The 22,556-nt window shown below is 42.8% G+C and overlaps 1 protein-coding gene across 1 annotated transcript; it reads left to right on the top strand.

The window, feature by feature from the left end:
• The first annotated feature begins 1,654 nt into the window (after positions 1-1,654).
• On the top strand, positions 1,655-19,661 carry SLC14A1 (solute carrier family 14 member 1 (Kidd blood group)). Its single transcript, XM_052660557.1, has 9 exons — positions 1,655-1,801; positions 4,942-5,095; positions 5,676-5,865; positions 7,047-7,175; positions 8,849-9,041; positions 12,092-12,239; positions 12,444-12,578; positions 17,807-17,856; positions 19,488-19,661. Exons 1-9 carry the CDS (start codon positions 1,655-1,657, stop codon positions 19,659-19,661), a joined length of 1,320 nt encoding a protein of 439 aa, XP_052516517.1.
• The last annotated feature ends 2,895 nt before the right edge of the window (positions 19,662-22,556 follow it).

Below are 22,556 nucleotides of genomic sequence, written 5' to 3' on the forward strand. Positions count from 1 at the left end.
TCTTGATATTTCAGAATGATGAGTCCTGCTTTGTGGCACTAAGTGATCTGGGCTATGAAAAGTGCTTTCTGACTTCTATTGTAAGCTCACTGGGTGTAGCTTCTAGAATATTCTCGGGATGTTAACTTCAACACACACAGGCCTTGTTGTGGATGTCTGTGATACAAGGGAGTGAGGCTTACTTTGGGGCATGGTGAGATGTTTGTTTTCAGGAGAGTCACTGCTTCTGGCAAGGACACGGGGTGAAACAACCTTTGCTGTTGTTCAACACCCCCTCTCCCCAGGTTTACATCAGGGAGGCCATGAAGACAGGCTGTGTCCACAATGTTACTGAGCCCTAACACCCCCTTGGGGACATCAGTGTGTATGGTTCCAGCCTGGAGGACAAAGAGCCACCAGGGCTTACCTGTTCCATAAGGCTGATCTGCCGAGTGAACACGGATGGCCCAAATTTTGGACTCCAGTTTTTTCCTCTATAAAATGAAGGCTTGAACTATATGCTCTCCCAACATCTTCTCTCTCTTGGCTCTTAGAAAATATTGATGTTGAGCTCAAGGATGTCATTCTCCGAGACATGAGTGATGTTGGTGGTGGGGAAACGTGACAGGGGAATGTGACAGTCCTGCCTGTCTCTTTTCTTTTTCTTTCATTCTTTCTTTTTGTTTTTTAAACTAAATATGAGAGCCCTACTGTTGGGTCTCTTAATGTTGCTCTTTGTCAAACAAAAATATGCATAATGCAACCCACCTGTTTGGTGTTAGCCAGACTGTTTAACCATGGCTAAACATACACACACACACAACTTTTTCCAAAGGCATGTCAGTAAAGTTTTCCACAATTATGGATTTTTCTGAAACACTCTAGCAGAGTGTTAAGTTTTCAGATTTCAAACCAAGCCAATGGAAGAGAGTAGTTAAAGAGGAAGAAAAAAATAAATACCAAACATATGACTTTTCTGGAACTTCTAAAGGAAGAATGCTATCCTTGGATATAATGGAAGTTTGTTTTTGTTTTTTTTTTAAGGGAAACAAAAAGTTTCCACACTTGTTAAATATAACTATGAATTGTTTATTATTAACAAGGTGATTCCGATTTTTACCAATTCTTATTCAGATAGAAGGAAAATAATGCCATTTAGAAGTCCCTTAGACTGGGCTTTTGCTGTGCAAGTGTGGCCAGCATCTTATTACAGAAAATAGAGCCCATACCAGGGCTTCTTCTCACGTTTGTAAAGATCAAGGCTGAAGGAAATCGTGGCTCCATCCTCCGAGATGGAGCCCTAAGAGTTCACCTGAAGTGTTTCAGAGCCTGAAGCACACCACTCCCTCTGGAACAGGCTTCAGACCTGTCAGCTTCCGGCCAGTGGAGAAACACAGCAGTTCAAGATCCATACGTGGGTCTCTGTGCGGGATGGCTTGCCAGTTTTTCCTTCTGTTTTAAGCGAAGTAAAAGGAACATTCGGTGTCTGCAGTCAGCTCATCGTCTCTGCTGATGGAGCTCTAGCTGATGGAGAAGTCTGCCTTCTTTGTTGAGGTCTCCTCTCCCCAGGAATCCCCTACAAGAGCTCTACCCTGCATTTCACATCACAGGCAGGGCACGATTTCTGCTGATTCACGTATTTTTGCCCTTTGTCGTGTATGAAAAGAAAGGAAGAATGAATGGACGGTCTTTGATTGGCGCTGCTGATGACGCCTATCCTGGTCCTCTTTGGAGGGGCCCTTTTGGAAAAAAAGCTGGTGAGGCAGCACACAGAGGCTTCCCCTGGCTAAACTTGGCCCTGATCCAGGGGCCGGCAGAACAGGTATGCTACCTTTGTACAGCTTCTGTCTGTGTGATTCTGCTGTGTCTTTTCTGAACCGAGCCTTGGAAGTGGGGTCCTCATGGTCTGCTGAGCGGTGCAGCTTGGGCTGAGCCTGATGCACAGGGGTCTTGGTCCAGAAACTCACACGACACTCGTCTTGGTTTAGATGTTGGACCTTTGTGCTGCAGAGTTTTGACAACCATGGAAAAGCTGGGAAAAAGTATTCTGGGGATTTTTATTTATCTTGCTGCTGTTTTATAGAGTTCATTCCTTTTATTTTCTTGTCCTGTCTTTTCAGGTGAAATTTAATGACCTACTTAAATTGGAGAAGTTTGAACTTAGTTCCTGCTTCATCACCTTGTATTGCCTACCCAATTAGGATATGTAGACTTTTAAAGTTCCCTAAAGAAATACAAAGAGTGTAGCATGATTAAATCCTGGGGTGAACCACAACTGTTAAGCTACTGGTTTCTCACGACCAGTTCTCATGCCTGAGTTCTGGAACGAGTAATCAGGGTTCCCAGAGTTCTATAGTGTTCAGTCCAGAATAAATGATTCCCAGGGGAATCAACTCATGAGAAGATCTATCCCTCTATTACATGGTAGCCCTACCACCCACCCCAGTATATGGATACTAGAAAGACAAAGCACAGCAAGTCTTCTGTATGCTGGGCCAAAGATTCAGATCAATGGTTCAATCTTTATCCAACTTTGGGTGGCTGGGCAGGGAACTCTGGCCAGTCAGGTTCTCAATCGTGTCTGGCCAGTTAGAATATCAGGTTTCATATCTGTATCTCCAAAATCTCTGAGGTGATGATGTATTGAAAACCCTCTAAAATAAATAAATAAATGCTGGGAATTTTGAGAACACGAATTTGTCCACCCTGGGATAACCCACGTACCTAGTTGCTTCCGTACTTGATGGAAAATGCCCACTTTCATGTTTTCATTCAGTGCTGCCTCTGTAGAGCTGGATCTACCCAGTTACAGAAACGCAAGGCAATTTCTTGTCATTGCCTGGACTGGAGCCTGATGCCTCTCATAGGATGTGCGACTTTGAGAATGGGGTCACGATAGCCAAGGAAAGGGCTTACCAAGCAATATCTTCACTTACGATGTTTAAAGAGAGATAGATGAAAATAAATGATAGCTATCAGTTAGATTATGAAATAGAACCCAAATTTTTCATAATTTCTTAATAATTCAAAAGGTTTGCGTTGTTTAACTTCGGGCCGGCTGAGCTCCACATAGACTCAGTTTTGGTTCCTGTCCTGCAGTTTTCAGTTTAAGAATCTCTCAATGCAAAGGTTCGTTGGAAGTCTCACAAATGCTGGTTTCTATCACTATTTTGCCAAACCAGAATGACTTTAGTCTAGAATGTATTGCATAAACAGCTTCTACTTTGTGGAATTGCTGACCATTTTTTAAAAGCAGAATGGTTATTTGGCAGCGAAATAATACAATTGAGGTACAATTGTGACAATAAAAAATGAGTTACATGGATTTTTGTACTGGGATTAATAGGAGCCAAAACTGAAATCAAAATTGCAAAAAATAAAAGCTTTAAAAGTCATAACTTTTATTACCTGTTAATTGGGCTTTAATAGCTTTTTGTTGGGTATGGTAAATGGAAGAACAGTGAGACCAAAAATAGGCATGAGAAACCCTTATTCACAGCCTGGTTGCAGGGAGAAGACGAGTTGGTTTAACCGCAAGGGTTTTGGGTATTTCCTTGGTCATGTCTTACGTGCCTGTGGCTTCAACATTCCACACTTGTTTCTCCTGGGGTCTGATGGTTTTGGTGTTTCCCTTCTGCACACTGGCCTGGCTGTGCTCTTGGCTTTTCTTGCAGACTCCAAGTGGTTTTGCCATGGTCTTTCTCCCTTTGCCTACGTCTGGGATGACATCACTGGTCCTCTTTAATATCTACCATCAGCACCATGAAACCTTCAGTTTTGTCTACAGGGTACAATATTCTGATGATGCTGATGCTTTGTTACTGCACACTCAACATGAGAAGTGAAGAGTCTTGTAGTGAGCACAAGTCGTGGTCACACTGCTAGTATTTCCCTGAGGCATGCTTACTATAAGTATGCCCGGTACACTCTTACAGTGTACAGTTCTTAAGTTGTAATTCTTTGGTTTTCAACAGCTAGCCCACTTCCACTTTTTCCATTTTCTACATCTTTGTGGAAGATTATTTTGCCAGTCTTTTTTTTTTCTAGTTTAGATTTAGTAAATTATATTTTTAATGATATAGCCCAAATTCTCAATATTTTAGTGAATATACTATATATATAATGTATATACTATGTATATAAATGTATAGTCCCATATTTATGTTGATTTGCACATTTCATTTATTTATTGATTTTGCTCATTTAAACACTTAAACACTTAAGTGTTATTTAAACACTTAAATAACAAATTTAAAAAATAAAGAATATATGAAGCAGCTGCCTGATGTGAGGACATAGTCAGGACGTAATCTCTGATTTGGAGAGTGAATATTTCTGTGGCGGGGAAGGGCACAGTTCTTAGGCTATGTCAACACACACAAACTGTCTTGTAGACATTTCTTCTTTTTCAAACTTTTAAAACAAAGCCTGTTTTTGTGAAATAAAAATTGAAACTAAAATGGCTGCTTGTCTTAGAAAGTGGCTGGTTGGTCTGCATTAGCAAGCATCATTTTGTAACCTGACATCTGGCTCCTTTCATTGGAGCAAAAAGCTTAAGTACTTGATTGTAGCTATTTCTGTATCATTTTCTGACTCATTATGTTGAAATTAACTATTTTTCATTTTTTCCCACTAGACTGAGCTCTTTGAGTGTAGGATATAGGTGCTCAATAAATATTCATTGAGCTAGAACCTGAACCTTATGAAATTAAAGGCCAGAACCTTCTCATGGTGACATTAAAACCAGTGATGACAAAAGTAGTCTGGGGCTTGGGTTTTGATAATAATCTTCCTGACAATATTTCAAGAGGAAAATGGTGCTTTCTTAGTTCCTTGGGATTGTCATGGTCCAGATGAAGTGCCTTCCAACTCATCCTGTGTGGCTTCTGTGGTCAGGCCCCACACTGGCCAGTCCAAAGGGTTCTACATTAAGATGTTCATGAGCTCCGTTCTTCCCTCAAGGAGCCAGAAGGGACATCCATGGATGACAACCCCACTGCAGTCAAACTGGACCAGGGTGGAAATCAGGCTCCACAAGGTCAAGGCAGAAGACGCCTCCCCAAGGCACTTGGCTATATCACTGGTGACATGAAAGAATTTGCCAACTGGCTTAAAGGTATCTACGCCACCTTGGAGAAGTGGCATTGGCGGAAGTGGTTTGCTGGTTCTTCTACTCAAATCTTTATTTATACTCCCCTATCTTCTATCATTTTTCTTTCCATTTTTTAAAACTTTTATCTTCTAACCTGAGAACTTCTTCCATTTTTTTTCTTTCTAATGGAGACAGTGGTCCTGTTCATGTCAGAGGAAGACATCTAGTTCCACCTTGAAATTTTGGTACTTAAAAACTGAAATTTTACTCTTGGTAATTCATTCCTTTTGCTTAAGGGTATAAACCTCTAAGCACACTAAATAAATCCATTCAATGCTTTCTGGTACTGGAGTTCTAGTATGGACATTGTGGACTGAGCAGAAAGAGGATCTGGGTGTCACTAAAGCAGATCTGGATAATTTCAGGGATCTTGGGGTCACTAAAGGGGAAAGAGTTCAGAGAAAAAGTTTCAAGGAATATCCAAAGTTAGCCTCACCTTGTTCAGAGGGGATTTTGCTCAGGGTAGGCTTGGGAAGGAGACTCGGGAAGGAGAGCCCCATTTGCCCCACCATTTCCTTAGCTCTGCCCATCTCATCTCTTCCAGACAAACCCCAGGCTCTCCAGTTCGTTGACTGGGTTCTTCGGGGGATATCCCAAGTGGTGTTTGTCAGCAACCCCATCAGTGGAATCCTGATTCTGGTGGGACTCCTGGTCCAGAATCCCTGGTGTGCTCTCAATGGCTGTGTGGGAACAGTGGTCTCCACCCTGACGGCCCTGTTACTCAATCAGGACAGGTAGGAATGTCCCTCCAAGCCTCTGCTTCTTGCTTGAGAACACAGGAGCCAACCAGTGACTCTGGGCAATTGTGATAAAGCCCCACCCTCCCTGGAGAATCAACCTTTATTCCACAGAATGCTTTATATTTGCCTTTAGTCATCAGTCAGGAAATCATTTATAGCCTCTTATTCATAGTATCCGAATAAGCAGCCAGATCCTTTTGGCAATACATGGGACCAGAACTACGCTATAAGTAATTCTTATAAATAATAACTAAGCTATAAGACCCTACAGTCCAAAGGGAGTCTACTTTAATGATCAGTCAATTATTTATCATCAGCATTTTATTTGGGCAAAAAAATGCATATGAATTCAGGAAAAGTTTTAGTGGCTTAATAATTCCACTAATCCCATTATATCTTAGTTCCATGCTTGGTTTAGCAAATTCATTCTTCCTGGACAGTGAAAAGGTTAGTTCAGCTTCCAGAGAGATAAATTTTAGTCCCCAGTTGTGAAAAGGTACCATTTTGGCCAAGAGTAGAAACTTAATCCATAGGACAACATTTGGAAGTGAGGTTAAATACTGGGAAGAAAGGGACCCAAGAAAAAAATTAGGTACTAAAGATGCGTATAGTTGAATGGAATAATTTGCCAAGTAAAAGGGATTGTTTTTCTTTGTAATAATTTAGAAATGTATATCTGGAAACAACAAAGTGGAAGAAGATGAAAATATATTCTAAGTTGGAAGACTTGTGTTGATAAAATCAAAGACACTGTGGAACTGAATTTACATTTCAAGAATCTTACACTTCTCAGCAAGGAAACCAGACTTAGGGAAGAGTTTCAAATAAAAGCTCTATTCAAGTCAGAGACCCTAATGATTCAAAAGAAATAATAAATTTTGGAAGGAAAGGCTAGAAGGAAACCGGCTATGTTGGCTTGCTGATTCCTTCTCTCCGCTCCTTAGCTATGCTGCCTCTGTAGGCGTTGTTCTATATGCACATTCGTACTTCACCCACGTATATTTTACTGTTGCATGCTTTTATTAGTATTTGATTTCTAGAGACTTTGCAATAAAACCCTAAATATAATCTCTTTTTCAAATGTAAATATTACCTGTAAGTTACAAGTGATATTCATGGGCACGATCAGCCAACATCCACCCAGGAGGTGTCCAAGCTGTGCCTCTTGCCCACAGGTCCGCCATCACAGCAGGGCTCCAGGGCTACAACGCCACCCTGGTGGGGATCCTCATGGCGATCTATTCAGACAAGGGAAATTATTTCTGGTGGCTGTTATTCCCTGTATCTGCTATGTCCATGACTTGGTAAGTTGTACCTGGTTTTCAAAATGCCTTTCTGAAAAAAAAAAAAAAAAAGAAAAAAACGTATAAGGGGCAGGAGTGGGTTGGGGGGAGTTATACTTAGTGAGCATGGGGTTTCTGTTTTGTAAGATGAGAAATATTCTGTGAACGGATGATGGTGATGGCTGTATAACAGTGTAAACATACTTCATACCACTAAACTGAACGCCTTAAAATGGTTTAAGTGGTAAATATTATGTATAATAAGGCAATTTCTAGAAAACTATCTTTTTTATTTAGATTCAGGATATATCTATTGGAAACAGGAAGCGTTCAAACATACTGATGCATGCGGCTTCCCCTCACACCTCATCGCCCCCCCTCCTATAGCAACATTCTGATGTAATTGGTTTGGGGAGTTTCCAGGACACTGAGAGTTTTGAAGGCTCTTGGAGGATTCTAAAGTACAACCAAAGCTGAGAACCACTCCCCACCATCAGGAGTCCTCAAACACGCACACTATCAGGACCACCTACAGGGCCAGTTAAAACATGGACTACTGCTCCCTCCCTGAGGCTTCCTGATTCAGTTCATCTGGGATGGGGCCTGAGAATCTGCATCTCAGCAAGTTCCTAGGTGGTGCTGATGTGGCTGATCCGGGGACCACACTCAGAACCACCGTCCCTACATAACCCCCCTTAGCCATCTGCCCCTGTCCCCCTCAAAACAATTATTTACTAAATTCAATTCTTTTTTTAACCCTAAGTCCTTCAAACTAGTTTCTATATTGACACTGTCTTAAATCATTTTTTTAAGCAAGCATTTCCTTCTTACTATCATATATTCAAAATATAAAATGCTAGCATCCGCACACACGAGACATGTGGCTACATAGACACGGCCAACCGTGGACAGTGTGCCCACCCTGGCTGCAGCCACAGGTGCATGCAGGAGAACCAACTGGCACAGCCAGCCTCCTCAGGAGAAACTTCCCACCTGTTCTGAAGACCAGGCTCAAGGACCAGAGGTGTCACCGCACAGGGTCACCCACTCCCTCTCCCCTGAGTTCAGGAAACCTGGGGTTCTAACTTCAAAGCGATGGCTCCTTGTTTGAGTCCACAAGTGAGGGAACAAAAAGGGCCCAGAGACCATCTAATCCAATATCCCAGTTTACAGGCAAGGAAACTGAGGTACCTCCTTGCCCAAGGTCACAGTTCAACTGCTCAAGGACTTAAACCTCTGCCCTCCTGAGTTTATAGTCTTCTTTCTCGAGTACTAAGTTGAAGACTGAGGCTGCGTCTGGTGAGGAGGGAAGGGCATGTAGTCAAGTAGTTTATACAGGGGCTTTAACTGCTTAGACAATATTTTTTTCATCTGTCTTAAATACTTCAAAACTATTTTTAAACCTAGATTTATAACTCATTGTGAGCAACCCCATAGCATAATTTTCCACAAGCGAAATAAGCTGAGAGTTGACTTTTTACTTTACATAAGAATTATTCAATGACAGGATTTATTCCAGGTGTGTTTGGGTTTGAGTTTGTTTTATTTTTTTCCCTGTCAAAATTTTGCCAACACAACACTTTAGGGACATATTAGCTAAAGAAAAAAAAGCACCTCTATAGTATAGATATTCAGTTTATCATTGTGGCTTGTCACATGCATATTCTTCCATTCTATTCTGTTGTTGTTTTTAGTCCAATTTTCTCAAGTGCATTGAACTCCGTGTTGAGCAAATGGGACCTCCCTGTCTTCACTCTGCCCTTCAATATGGCCTTGTCAATGTACCTTTCTGCCACGGGACACTACAATCCGTTTTTCCCAAGCACCTTGGTCACACCTGTCACCTCAGTTCCCAACGTCACCTGGCCTGACCTCAGTGCCCTACAGGTAAGATACACTGTCTTCTTATAACCCGTTCCCACCTCCCCTGGGCTCTGGAAGACACTTCCTGGTTAATTGTTGGTGGACATCAGACCTTACAGAGACTCAGCTCTGGAGCAGCCTTGCACTTTCTCTTGCCATCTAAGAGCTTATTCGTTCTACTTCAAATCTTTGGGTTCTAAGGGACTTTTTAAAAGGACTACGTGGTCAAAACTAACTTTTCCTCCTTTTTTCCTAACACCTGCAGTGCTAACTCCAGAGTGTAGTTCCACTGGAATCCTGTCACTTTGTTCCAAACTTTGCCCTGATTTTGGAGGGGCGGGTGTCTGATGGGGGCCAGCCCTTGAAGCAGGGGCCTGCAGCCTGAGGTTCTGTCCTCCCTGACCTACCGCCCCCAGTCAAAAGAACTGGTTGCTCACTGTCAGATCCCATCACAGAACCTCTCTATTTTGCTTTTCCTTATGGTGGATCTCCTAAAATGTGTACAGTAATTCAGATTTCTTGAGCTTTAAGGGCATCAGAATCATTGTTTTTTAAGTATTAATACAAGTTCCATCTCAGACTCCCTAAATCATAATCATTGGGGTGGAGTCTAGGAATCTGTTTTAACAAGTTCCCCAAATAGTGATGTGGGCCAGAGTTTGAGAACCACTTTCCTAGGATGTATGCTGTGTTCAGTTCAGTTCAGTTCAGTCTCTCAGTCGTGTCCGACTCTCTGCGACCCCATGAATCGTAGCACGCCAGGCCTCCCTGTCCATCACCATCTCCCGGAGTTCACTCAGACTCAGGTCCATCGAGTCCGTGATGCCATCCAGCCATCTCATCCTCTGTCGTCCCCTTCTCCTCCTGCCCACAATCCCTCCCAGCATCAGAGTCTTTTCCAATGAGTCAACTCTTCTCATGAGGTGGCCAAAGTACTGGAGTTTCAGCTTTAGCATCATTCCTTCCAAAGAAATCCCAGGGTTGATCGCCTTCAGAATGGACTGGTTGGATCTCCTTGCAGTCCAAGGGACTCTCAAGAGTCTTCTCCAACACCACAGTTCAAAAGCATCAATTCTTCGGTGCTCAGCTTTCTTCACAGTCCAACTCTCACATCCATACATGACTACTGGAAAAACCATAGCCTTGACTAGATGGACCTTAGTCGGCAAAGTAATGTTTCTGCTTTTGAATATGCTATCTAGGTTGGTCATAACTTTTCTTCCAAGGAGTAAGCGTCTTTTAATTTCATGGCTGCAGTCACCATCTGCAGTGACTTTGGAGCCCCCCAAAATAAAGTCTGACACTGTTTCTACTGTTTCCCCATCTATTTCCCATGAAGTGATGGGACCAGATGCCATGATCTTCGTTTTCTGAATGTTGAGCTTTAAGCCAACTTTTCCACTCTCCTCTTTCACTTTCATCAAGAGGCTTTTTAGCTCCTCTTCACTTTCTGCCATTAGGGTGGTGTCATCTGCATATCTGAGGTTATTGATATTTCTCCCGTCAATCTTGATTCTAGCTTTTGTTTCTTCCAGTCCAGCGTTTCTCATGATGTACTCTGCATATAAGTTAAATAAGTAGGGTGACAATATACAGCCTTGACGTACTCCTTTTCCTATTTGGAATCAGTCTGTTGTTCCATGTCCAGTTCTAACTGTTGCTTCCTGACCTGCATACAAATTTCTCAAGAGGCAGGACATGTGGTCTGGTATTCCCATTTCTTTCATAATTTTCCACAGTTTATTGTGATCCACACAGTCAAAGGCTTTGGCTGTGTATCTCACTATAAATATGTATAGGGATAGCACTATTTTTTAAAAGCCTGGTTGACCCAAATCAAATTCCATCTCTTTGTATTGGTGTTTATTTAATAAATTTGTCTAAGTTTTCTCAAGTATTAAAAAATGAAGAAAACACTTGAAATCAGAAGAAGACCAACCTTACAGTTTTTAAGTGTCAAGATACTGTCTTTCCTGCTATCAGGTTATCAAACCTCTTTGCTGTCCTCTTTGCTGGGCAGTCAAAGCGTGAGGAGTTCAAATAGCGTTTTCTTTAACTTTTGTACAGAAAATGAATAGCAATATTTGGAAATAATTCAGAAGGAAAATAAAAAATTTATCAGGATTTCCCATTAAAAAAATAGCATTAGTTGAACTATCTAAAACTGCCCAATACAGAAGCTATTAACCCTACATGGCTATTTTAATTTAAACCATTTCTTAGCTTGAATCAAACCTTGTGCCTTCTTCCTAAGAACTCCCATTCTGTGAACACATTATCTGAGTTCAGAACTCAGCCAGAAAGCTATACTTAGGACATTTAAATATATTTTTGTGTTCTAACAACTAACAGTTGTTGATAACTGGAACAAGCTATCTTGGTTTAAATTAATATGTGCTCTCTAAAAAAAAAGATAAAAAAATAAATTAAAAGAATTTTAATTAATTTTAAGATAAAATTATAAATAAATTTAAAAAATAAAACATTTGATTTAATTAATGAATGTTCTCACTAGCAACAGAAATGTAAATATGGTCCTGATTCATCAACCTGCCAGTAATTGCTTCTGAGCTGTTGATAAGATAATCTGACTTTGGGTCTCTGACCGTAGCACTAACAGCTGAATTGCAAGGGAGTAATAATACTTCTATTGACCATAGAGATGCATTGATGTATTGGCCTCAGAATTGATGGAGAGTTGAGAATAGAAGTGTAAGATGTGGTCCCTACCATCCTCGCTGGGAGGTGTGGCTGATCCTCATAGTGGGGAGCAGGGACACTACATGGGGAGCTTATCAGCAACCAAAACCAGGTGTCAGTGTGGGCCACAGAGCCAGCGAGCGAAGGGATCTGGAGAAGGAGGGCCCAGCGTGCAGCGGGGAGGGCTGATGGATCTCTGGGGATAAAGCGACTGAGACTTTTCTGTAGAGCAAGAGAGAATTATAAATGTTAGTAACTCAGATCTTGAAAGATAAGATATGCTAAATCCAAAATGTCATTGCACTGTTTGTGGGTGTCCTATGGGTTTCTGTCCAGTCGTTTTAATGGCCGTGTTTTCTAAATCGTTTCCGCAGTTGCTGAAGTCCCTGCCTGTGGGTGTGGGTCAGATATATGGCTGCGATAATCCGTGGGCAGGGGGCATCTTCCTAGGTGCCATCCTCCTCTCCTCCCCACTCATGTGCCTGCACGCTGCGATTGGGTCCTTGCTGGGGATAATAGCAGGTGAGTGTCACACTTGCTCCCAGATACTGAGCACTGCCTCTGCCCCACTACTGTCTCAGGCATCTTCTACATTCCAGACCTTTCTTGAAGGTCTGCTTCCAAGGGACCAATGGGAGTTGTCGGATGCCTTCCCCACCCCCAGCCTCCTTCCAGAACACCCTGCCTTTAGTCCAAAGCTCTGACCCCTCCTTTCTTCCCTAACAGGACTCAGTCTTTCAGCTCCATTTGAGAACATCTACGCTGGACTCTGGGGTTTCAACAGCTCTCTAGCTTGCATTGCAATTGGAGGAATGTTCATGGCACTCACCTGGCAAACCCACCTCCTGGCTCTTGCCTGTGGTGAGTATTCCCTGAACTCGGGGAAAGCTGCTCGTGACTATGGTATCAAAATCCAGGTCAAACGGTAAGAAAGGACTGTGTGAGGAACCAGAGCTGGAGTTCTAGTTTGAGCCCCTGATACCTGCTAAGTGTGTGACCAGGGCAATGGGCCTCCCCTCCCAGGGAGGACCTGGGTCTGCTCTGCCTACCTCATTGCTCATGTTGAAGACTGGAGAGCCTGCTGGGTCATATTAACCATTTTACAATGTGTATTTGGTGGGGATACAAACAACTTGTCCTGTGTTCTTCATACTAATTGACCCAAGAAACTGAAAGGAAACAAGCTAAATATAGTCAGTTCTCCTGGTAAGTCTGGTGGTATTAATGGGCCCTTAGAGAATCACATTAATATGGCTGCTCTCAAACTGGAGCAAACATCAGAATCTCTTGGAAGCCTTGTTAAAACCCAGATTTCTGGGGCCCAGCCCCGGTCCCAGACTCATTGTCTGTTAGAGCCGGCCAGGGAGGCAAGGGAGGAGCTTGCATTTTTAACAGGGTGCCAGGTGGTGCTGATGCTATTCCTCTGGGGACCACATTTTGAGACCTGTAATATTAATCCTTTTTGAGCTCCAGGCCAGACTCAGCCTGTCAGAGCTAGAAGGGTTCTGGCGAGCTCCACAGCATCCTTCTCGTTTTACTGTTGGAGTTCTGAGAGCAGAGAAAGCGATGCACTACAAGGCACCCATTAGCGGTAGATGTAAACCCAGAGTCCACACTTGCTAACAGCTTCCAGAGTTACTCCCACTACACTACTCTCCCTTCCTTCAGTACCATTCAAGCCCTTAGGTAAAAACAGACCTCAAGTGCTTCAGATTTGAAAAGCTAACACATTTCCCAGGCCATTGCAAGGGTGGGCTTATTCACCCATAGCTTCCAGCATCCCTAATTCAACACAAGTTAAAAGTATGTAAGATAATATGCTAGAATGAAAGGAATGATCCTTCCTGGGGGACAAAGGGATGGGAGGATATTGGAACAGGCAAGAATGTCTGTAATCTCATGGAAATATTTGCCAAGATTCAGTTTATCACCAAACTAATCAATCATTAGTGGGACAATTTATCACCGTGAATGATGATTTATCATCATTAATCCAATAATGGCTGGATTTACCACCATTAATCAATCCAGCCATTATTAACATAGTGGGCGACATGTCAGGCAAGATTTGGAGTGAGTTCTTGCATTGGGCAGGATGTGGGATAGGGCCAAGGATCTCTAAGGCTTTATTCAACTTTGATTATCTGATGCTGTAGCAAGATTAACAGAGCTCAGATGCTCTGGAGTTGCCATTCACGTGTTATTTTGTCGATTTCTTTATAGTTACATAACTGTTTCACCTACTAGCCATGTCAAAACCTTTTGCTCACTTACTTGTTTACAAGCTCAGGGCAAAGGAAAAAAGTAGAGACAGATTATGTGGCCTCCTGAGCTCACCTGGGGTAAACTCTTTTATTCCAAGATGGGTCTGAGGTTTCAAACCGTTCCCTCAGGTGCAAACCATTATTTTTTCTCTATTGGTAGTAGTAGAAAATATGTACTAAGCATTCATAGTACAATCCAGACAGTACTAGGAGGAGCTAGGGGTTCAGAAGCTTGAGATCCTAGCTGGCTCCTGTGTATAGAGAGCAGAAGCCAGGCAAGGAAGAGAGAGAAGCCCGTGGGGACCACAGGATGCAGAACCAAGAGACTCACAGGCCAGGAGTCCCTGGGGGAAACTGCAATTCAGAATCATCCAAAAGCACCTCCTAGAAAGCGTGGCTTTTCTGTAAGTGCTAAAAAGTAAGAGGAGGAATTCCAGCTGTTGCAGAGCATGGTCTGGGCCGGTGTACGGACAGCCTGAGCACATCCTTAAAGATCAAGCAAAAACTGTCTTGGTCACAGAAGTTGCTGATAAGGTCTGCTGCTGCTGCTGCTGCTAAGTCACTTCAGTCGTGTCCGACTCTGTGCGACCGCATAGATGGCAGCCCACCAGGCTCCCCCGTCCCTGGGATTCTCCAGGCAAGAACACGGGAGTGCTTGCCATTTCCTTCTCCAATGCATGAAAGTGAAAAGTGGAAGTGAAGTCGCTCAGTCTCCAACCCTTAGCGACCCCATGGACCTCAGCCTTCCAGGCTCCTCCGTCCATGGGATTCTCCAGGCAAGAGTACTGGAGTGGGGTGCCGTTGCCTTCTCCACTGATAACGTCTATGAAGGTCTTTTCACAGATCATGGAAAAGGAGAAGACAAAGATGTTTACAAATGTGTTTCCCAAAGCTGAGATATTGTCGTTATTTTCTCTCTGTAATTTTATGGTAGTACAGGACTGTTGTACAAAACAAACAAAAATTCAATCAATACAGAAGAGTATAAAGCTGGTGAAAATACTTCATCGTACTCCCTAGATAGAAATTTCCTGCCTCTTTCTTATAAGGACCTCATGATTACATTGGATCTACTTGGCTAAGGATAATCCCCTATCTCAAAATCTTTAACTTAATCATAGCTGCAAAGTCCCTTTTGCCATGTAAGGTAACATATCACAAGTTCTGGGGATCAGGACGTAGACATCTTTGAGGGCCTTTATTTTATCTATTATACCTACCTTCCTTTGGATAGATCCAGATTTTCTTTATTAGTACAGTGGTTAAGTCAGTATAGAATTAGTTAAGAGCCCAGACACTGGTGCCAAAATCCTAGCTCCCCTTATTTTCAGTAGATGCCAAATGCACCCCACAGAGGCCATATGAATTTGCCGTGTCACTGACAGTGTGTGGGAGTGCTGTTCCATCCACATGGGGCACAGTCATCAGTCTTTTTTTATCTTTGGACATAAACTTTTGAGACAGACCTCCAGTCCCTCTTGTAAAGCAGATCTCACAGTAAAATACACAGCAAGTTTCTGCCTGCCCATATCACCAAACAAAAGATCAAGCTTGTCAGCCAAGGTAAATAAATAAAGACATTTATTATAGAGCTCCTCTTTTATTAACTCCTGTGGCTTTATCAGGAAGCAGACATGGGAGTCTCTGATAGAAGCCTGGTATATCTGCCTTTCCTGTGCCCCTAAGTCAGAAATTGCACAGCCAGAGAACTCCTCAATTTTGTTATTTTATCACTGCAAACTGTAAACACACTTTGGATCTCTTCCTACAGGTTGTGTTTTCATAGTAGGACTTTCATATGAAGGTCTGTGGGGAGGGATGCTGTCTATGAAGAACTGGGATTCAGTCTTCCCTTCGACTGAGGGAAGCAGAGGGCCCTTTCTCTCCCTCAGCTACTCAGCACACTGTTAGGGGCATCACCTCCAAATCATGATGTCCAGAGCTTCACCGCTACTGTAAGGCTTTCCCAGCCCAACTCAGCTCATCTTAATGATGGGCAACAACTATTAGCTAGTCTGATACTCTGACTATAGAAAGAAAAGCAACAAGGAATTGAAAGAGCATATCAGTATGAGACTTGAGCACCAAAAGGGTGCTAATAGATATTAAGCTACTGTGCTCCTAGGAGAGAAATGCAGTAAGGACTCATGTGCCCAGGGGAGTGTCATAAAAGAGCCGGTGCTCAGGAGAGCAGGGACAGGGTGTCTCCATACTTAGCCAATGGCTAGTGAATATTTCCTGAATGAATGAATGAACTAAATGGGGAGGGTGGGGATGAAATTATCTAAGCCAAGCAGAGAAAATCTTCCAACCCCTTCTGCTCAGAGTAGTACTTCCTTCCTATGATGACAGAGATGAGTTTAAAGCTGCTGCTTGTGAAAATACATAATCGCATTTAAGAGTCATCTTTGGCCATCTCATGCAAAGAGTTGCCTCATTGGAAAAGACTGATGCTGGGAGGGATTGGGGGCAGGAGGAGAAGGGGACGACAGAGGATGAGATGGCTGGATGGCATCACCAAATCTATGGACATGAGTCTGAGTGAACTCTGGGAGTTGGTGACGGACAGGGAGGCCTGGCATGCTGCGATTCATGGGGTTGCAAAGAGTCGGACACGACTGAGTGACTGAACTGAGCTGAACTGAACTGAACTCCCTCTAAAGAACCTCTTCCAGCTGCCTTTTTACAGACAGTGAAACTAGATTCCTAGTTCAGTGACTTGTTGTCCAACAAACAAAATGGCAGAGCTGGGATTTGAAGCCCAGACCTTTTCCAAAGATGAGCCTTTCCTGTTAGCATGAGACAATTCATATGTGAAAGAACTAGGTATAATATTGAACAAAAAATACCAGGATAAAAAGATAAAATGTCAGTGAAAGGATGGAAATCTATAGTAAAGTAAGAGATCATAGAGTCTCTCCCACTACCCCACCCAACTCCCCAAACTAGCAGATGTGTTTCTTGATGGACATGAGAACCATATGGTGAGTGTTTGTGGCCCAGTTGGCCATGTGGCCATTATAAGAAGGTCGTTCTTCAGGCAGTCTCTGTGAACCCTATGGGCTTCCCTGAGTCTCCTTGGGCCCAAGAATTGAGAGTTAGCTAGCTGAGCTCTTTGTTTCTGTTATTTTACATTGAAGGTCATACATATCCTCAAACTACCTACTCTCAAAAATTCATGCTCAAAGTAAATAAAAACACAGGATGTTAACTCATTGACATGTATGCCGACCTTAACGGTTTTAGGGAAAATGTTAATACAAGGAGGAATCCTAGGTCTGTGTTCAGTTTCTGCTGATTTCTTCTAAATACATATCCCATGTTTTTTTTTAAAACTGTGATTTTTAACCATTGATCTGAGAATCTCAGAAGCTGTGAGATTGTATGTTACCTCAAGGAACATTCATAATTTCCATTTTAATTATGCTTGGGTAAAATAATGGAGAAATGTATTTACTGTGGAAGGCCTTTTCCTTAAGTATTATATTAGCAATAACAGCAAAAAAATAGTACCACAGAAAAGCTACCTTTCTTGAGTACTTACTGTGTGCTAAGCCCAAGGATTACCCTCTTTCACACTCACATCAACTCTTGAGAGTGAGATTTCCATTACCCCCTTGTACAGGTGAGGAAATGGGGGCTTTGAGTGGAAGCTCCAAGTTCCTAAGGGGTAGAACCTGGATGCAAACCCAGAGCTGCTGACTCTAAGCTCAGACTTGTAACCAGGGTGCTGGGCTCACTGGTGAAATGCGCAAGTTTACATTCCAGGGATTTATATTGAAAGGAGTCCAAGCGCTCTTTCTTTCCTTTTTTTTTTTCACCTAGCCCTGTTCACTGCCTACCTGGGAGCCAGCATGTCACACGTGATGGCTGTGGTAAGTTTGCTCTAATCTCACTTTCTCATCAGCATGATTGGTCAGTTTTCAATGATACAGAAACCCTCCTGAAGTCCACCTCAATGGCATCCCAGGGCAGGATGCTTGACGGATAATCACTGTAGTCCACCTTCTGGAGCCACCTGTCTTCATTTACCCTCCAGCATCACAGTAAACCTTAGCCCAAACTATAATCGCCAGGCTTGCTAAAAATATCAGATTGTTTGTCTTAAAGAAGTGAAACTTAGTGTGTATATTATCAAGTCCATACTTTAACTCTGAGTGTCAAGAAGTTGACTTTAGAATATCTTTTACTTAAACAGAAACCTGGGACTATGTAGAGGTTGAGAAATCAGAAAAGGAAGGAAAAGGATAGTTGGCTAAAGATCCAGATTTCTTTTTAATTAAGCCAAGACTTTTTCATACTCTTAGTCTTTTTTAAAAAAAAAAAGCCCAGTCGGTCATTAGTAAGACTTTTTCAGACTCCTGTCCTAAATTATTTAATAAGCAAAATCATCGCCTATTAAGTGCCTCTGGCCACTTCTCCTTCCTTTTCAGTAGTCCAGCCCTTTGACTTTCTCCTTCCCCTCCCCTGAGGAGCCCAGTACCCCCGGCTGCTCTGGGCGCGCCCCCCTCAGTTCTCTTCCTCACCCACCACTGCAGGTGATACCAGGCCAGTTCCTGCTAACCCCGTCCATACGGACGTGGTCATGGCTGCCAGCGGGGCAGGGCCGCATCTAGTCCTCTTCACAGCAACACAGAGGGCAGCTGACCTGGGAGGGTCCTGCTGGAGACACAGTTATCTTTATGGTGGAATGTCAAAGCCCTGTTACAGGCATGATGGGATGCCTTAGAGCTTGGGGGGCCCTTCACACCCCAATAAAGGTTCACAGACCTTGGCCTGTGAGCCAGAATTGGGCAGGCTACAGAACGGAGTCAGCTAGGGAGACTGTGAAAAATCCCGATCCTCGGGCCCTGTACCTTAGCATTTCTGGTAGAGTAGATCTTATATGATGCTTGGTTATCTGTGTCTTTTTTAAACTCTTCCAGAGGATTCTGACGTGTAGTCGAGTTTGGGTACCATCACACCTGGGTTGGGGGGGTGGAGTCTACAGGGCCAAACTTAATCAAGTACATGGTGTATGCTCAGAATTGCTTGAGTTGTCATGGCCGCACAGAAAGAGGAGTCTAGAGTCTGTTTGAGAGATGAAACAAAAAGAAATAAAGCAAATAGAGTCCAAGACCTAGTCTGGGCAGAGGCCAAGAGGAGAGAGAGCTGAACTCATCAAAGACAGCCTCATGGATGTGATGAGTGCTCGGGAGCTATTGGTGGTTGCTAAGTATCATCTCTAGAGGCTAAGTGTCATCTTTGCACATCCGCTGTAGGAAGTCTGACTGTGTAAGAGGGAGGGCAGGGCACGCGTCATCCCTAAGGAGTGCATGCTGACATTTTAGGAGCCGAATGTCCTGAGATCTTAAACTCAGTCTCCACGGGGACAAGCGGAGTCCAGAGTTGCGCCTCCGGAGAGTTATCTCCTGAGCTGAATGACAGTGGTGTAAAGCCTGTGCTTTGTGCAAGTTAGCTTCCCAACAGGATCTTAAAGATATGTGTGGCTTGTCTCTTTGTCCAGGTCGGATTGCCATCTTGTACCTGGCCCTTCTGTTTAGCCACCCTACTGTTCCTCCTGCTGACCACAAAAAACCCCAACATCTACAAGATGCCCATCAGTAAAGTCACTTATCCTGAAGAAAACCGCATCTTCTACCTACAGTCCATGAAAAGGACGGTTCAAGGCCCTTTGTGAACGCAACCCCCATCCACAGCCATGGCCACAAGCCATTTCTGACAAGCTGCCCCAGTTGACTTCCAGAGCTTCAAAACTGTTGTTTTTACTAGTAACAAATTTCATACTAAACCATCAGTGATCTGTTCTTATGCTCACTTTGTATCTCCTTCAGACTCCAGAACATCCCTAAACAAGTGACAAGACACACCAAGGTGATGTCCTCTGGCTGTGGAATTTTAAACCCTAGTGGGACACTGGCGCTAAGACTGTACTATATTTATAGAGTCAGAATGTCCCAACAGAAAGAGGAAGACCAAAGCTAATTATTGGTATTTATTGATATTCTTGGTGTTGGATTGTACATGTTAACAGTATTAATTAAAAATTAATCTCTATAAAACCGATCTCTTACAATCTCTATAAGCCTTAAGTGAATGGAATTCACAGTCACAAAATCAAAGTCAGCCTAGAATTTGCAGATAAGCCATTGGGCATATTTAAAATCAGTGCAAGTTACTCATTATAGCTGTGGTCAACATCACAGAGCCCATCACTGAGCTCCTTCCCCAGTTCCTCAACAGAACGGCCTTCACGCTGTCCGCTGTGTGTGACATTCTCTTACAGGAGATGGTGGGTTTGTTTCAGGCTGGCAGAGCTACAGGAGGGAGAATGGGATCCCGTCCATCAAAATTATTCTGTATTGTCACTTTTCTTGGTTATTGCAAAGGATTTTTTTAGGTAGCTTATTATCTTTTTATTGTGAGAATGGACTTGTTTTCAGTGAGGTAAAATAAGAGAAGTTCCTGGCTTTATCAGAAAGAAAAGTTAAATTTTTCTAAAATATTCAGCATAGCTATTTTCACTTTATTCCCTAAACTGATTCTGTAAAGGCCACAAAAACAGGGGATCAAATATCAAATCATCAACATCCAAGGGCTCTTTAAAGCCACATTTTCAAGTCATCTAAGGATGTCATGTATTACAAAGACTGAAAGTTACTGTCAGATTGCTTCTGAGTGCTTAGAAGTTGCTTAATTCTTACTTTAAAAAAAAATTCACTATTTTCTAAACACTTAACAATATTCTCACTCAAAAACCAATGGTATATGAACCACCAAAAAGAAATATGGATAAAGAAGTCTCCAGTTTTGCTTTGTTTGTGTAAGCTATCAGTCCTGGAAAGGTTCTATAACCGAACATGCTGAATACAGCAGTGGGAAGCTTCAGAATTTTAGAGGACTGGAAAGCAAAATTGGAATCCTAAAGGTTTTTTCTTCTTTGAGTTTGAAGTAGTCAGTGCAAACTATAGGAACAAAAGGGAAGCAAACCCACAATTATTTTAGGGAAAAGTTCACCTCTTCATTTTCTCAGGAAAACGCTGTTTCAATTTAAAACCCTGTGACCTTTTGAAACCATGACTTTGCAACTGTCATAGAGTCATGTATATTTCTGTGAAAAAACTAAAATTTCAGTGTTCGAAAAATCTTTTTTGTTAGAGAATTTGACAAATAAGAGTTCAGAGGGATCGGACAAAAAAGCAAGCCTAGACCAAAGATCACCAGCCCTGGAGACCCTGGGCGTGGCTAAGTGAGCCAGAGCCTCTTCGTGTCTCCAAGTCCATGTTCACACGGAAGCCCTCTCGCGGGCTGACTCTCTTCCCATGCCCTCACACAGACTTGCAAACAGGAACAGTTTCAAACCTTGTAAGTTGTCTAAATAGTATTCATTTTCTCAAGCTATTTTTGTTACTAAGTATTATCCTAATGATTTTAGCAAATATTTCATTGATTTTCTTAGGGGGCATTTGTATTCTTTTCTATTGCCTGTATAATAAATTTCTACGTAAGAATATGAATAAATTATACTCACAGCTCAGTTTTGTGTAAATTTTGTTTCAGTCATATGTCTTTTATAGCTATTGTACCTATTAACAATCACGTGCATAGGTATGTATGTATTAATACTAGAATCCTTCTTCCTTTCTTTATACTTCATAATAACACCAGATGCAGAGTTGAGAAAACCATGTTCAATTTCTAATTTATGAGCTCTTCTCCCTCAATATCCCCTCAACTACCCATTGGCCTCCTTACTCAAGAATTAGAATGCATTCTTGAGAACAGTCACACATGTTCAGGGCACGCTCTTAACACTTTGAGAAGATCCTGGGAGCCGACAGGCCCTGGGCACCCATCAGGACAGACCATGGGCCATGACCTGCCTCAGGGGTCAGTGTTCCAGGATAAACTACTGTTCAGAATGTGTTTTCCTCTGAGGATAAATGCCAGTGCTTGTCTCTGCCTCCTTTCACCCAAGCTTAGCATGTGTGAAAGAAAACAGGGTAAAAATGGAAATTCAGTCCAACCAGTTTCAAACGTTGCCCAAACAGGAAACAAAAGGAGGCTACAGTGGGCTGGTCCCTTGAAGTGCCCTCTGTCAAAACAAAACCACTCCCACATTTGGTTTCCATATAGTAAATCTACAAGAGTGATCTGCCCCCTTTGGTATGAGGCAGGAAACAAAGAGGTCACTTCCCAGGTGGCTCAGTGGTGAAGAATCTGCCTGCCAATGCAGGAGATGCGGGAGACAAGGGTTCAATCCCCGGGTTGGGAAGATCCCCTGAAGGAGGAAATGGCAACCCACTCCAGTACTATTACCTGGGAAATCCCACGGACAGAGGAGCCTGGTGGGCTACAGACCATGGGGTTGCAAAGAGTCAGACACCACTGAGCAACCGAGCCCACAGCACAGAAAACAGACAGAAGGTTTAGGCGCTCTTTTGCTAAAGACTCCAGACACTATATTCCTTTAGCAGTTACAGGTCCCAATCTTCTTGTTACCCAGACCCCTGATAACTGTGGAATACACTGAGATGGAAGGTTAAGTTCCAGGAGATCAGGAATTTCCAAGGGG

This window comes from Budorcas taxicolor, chromosome 22 (genome assembly GCF_023091745.1).
Source record: "Budorcas taxicolor isolate Tak-1 chromosome 22, Takin1.1, whole genome shotgun sequence".
Lineage (NCBI taxonomy): Eukaryota > Metazoa > Chordata > Mammalia > Artiodactyla > Bovidae > Budorcas > Budorcas taxicolor.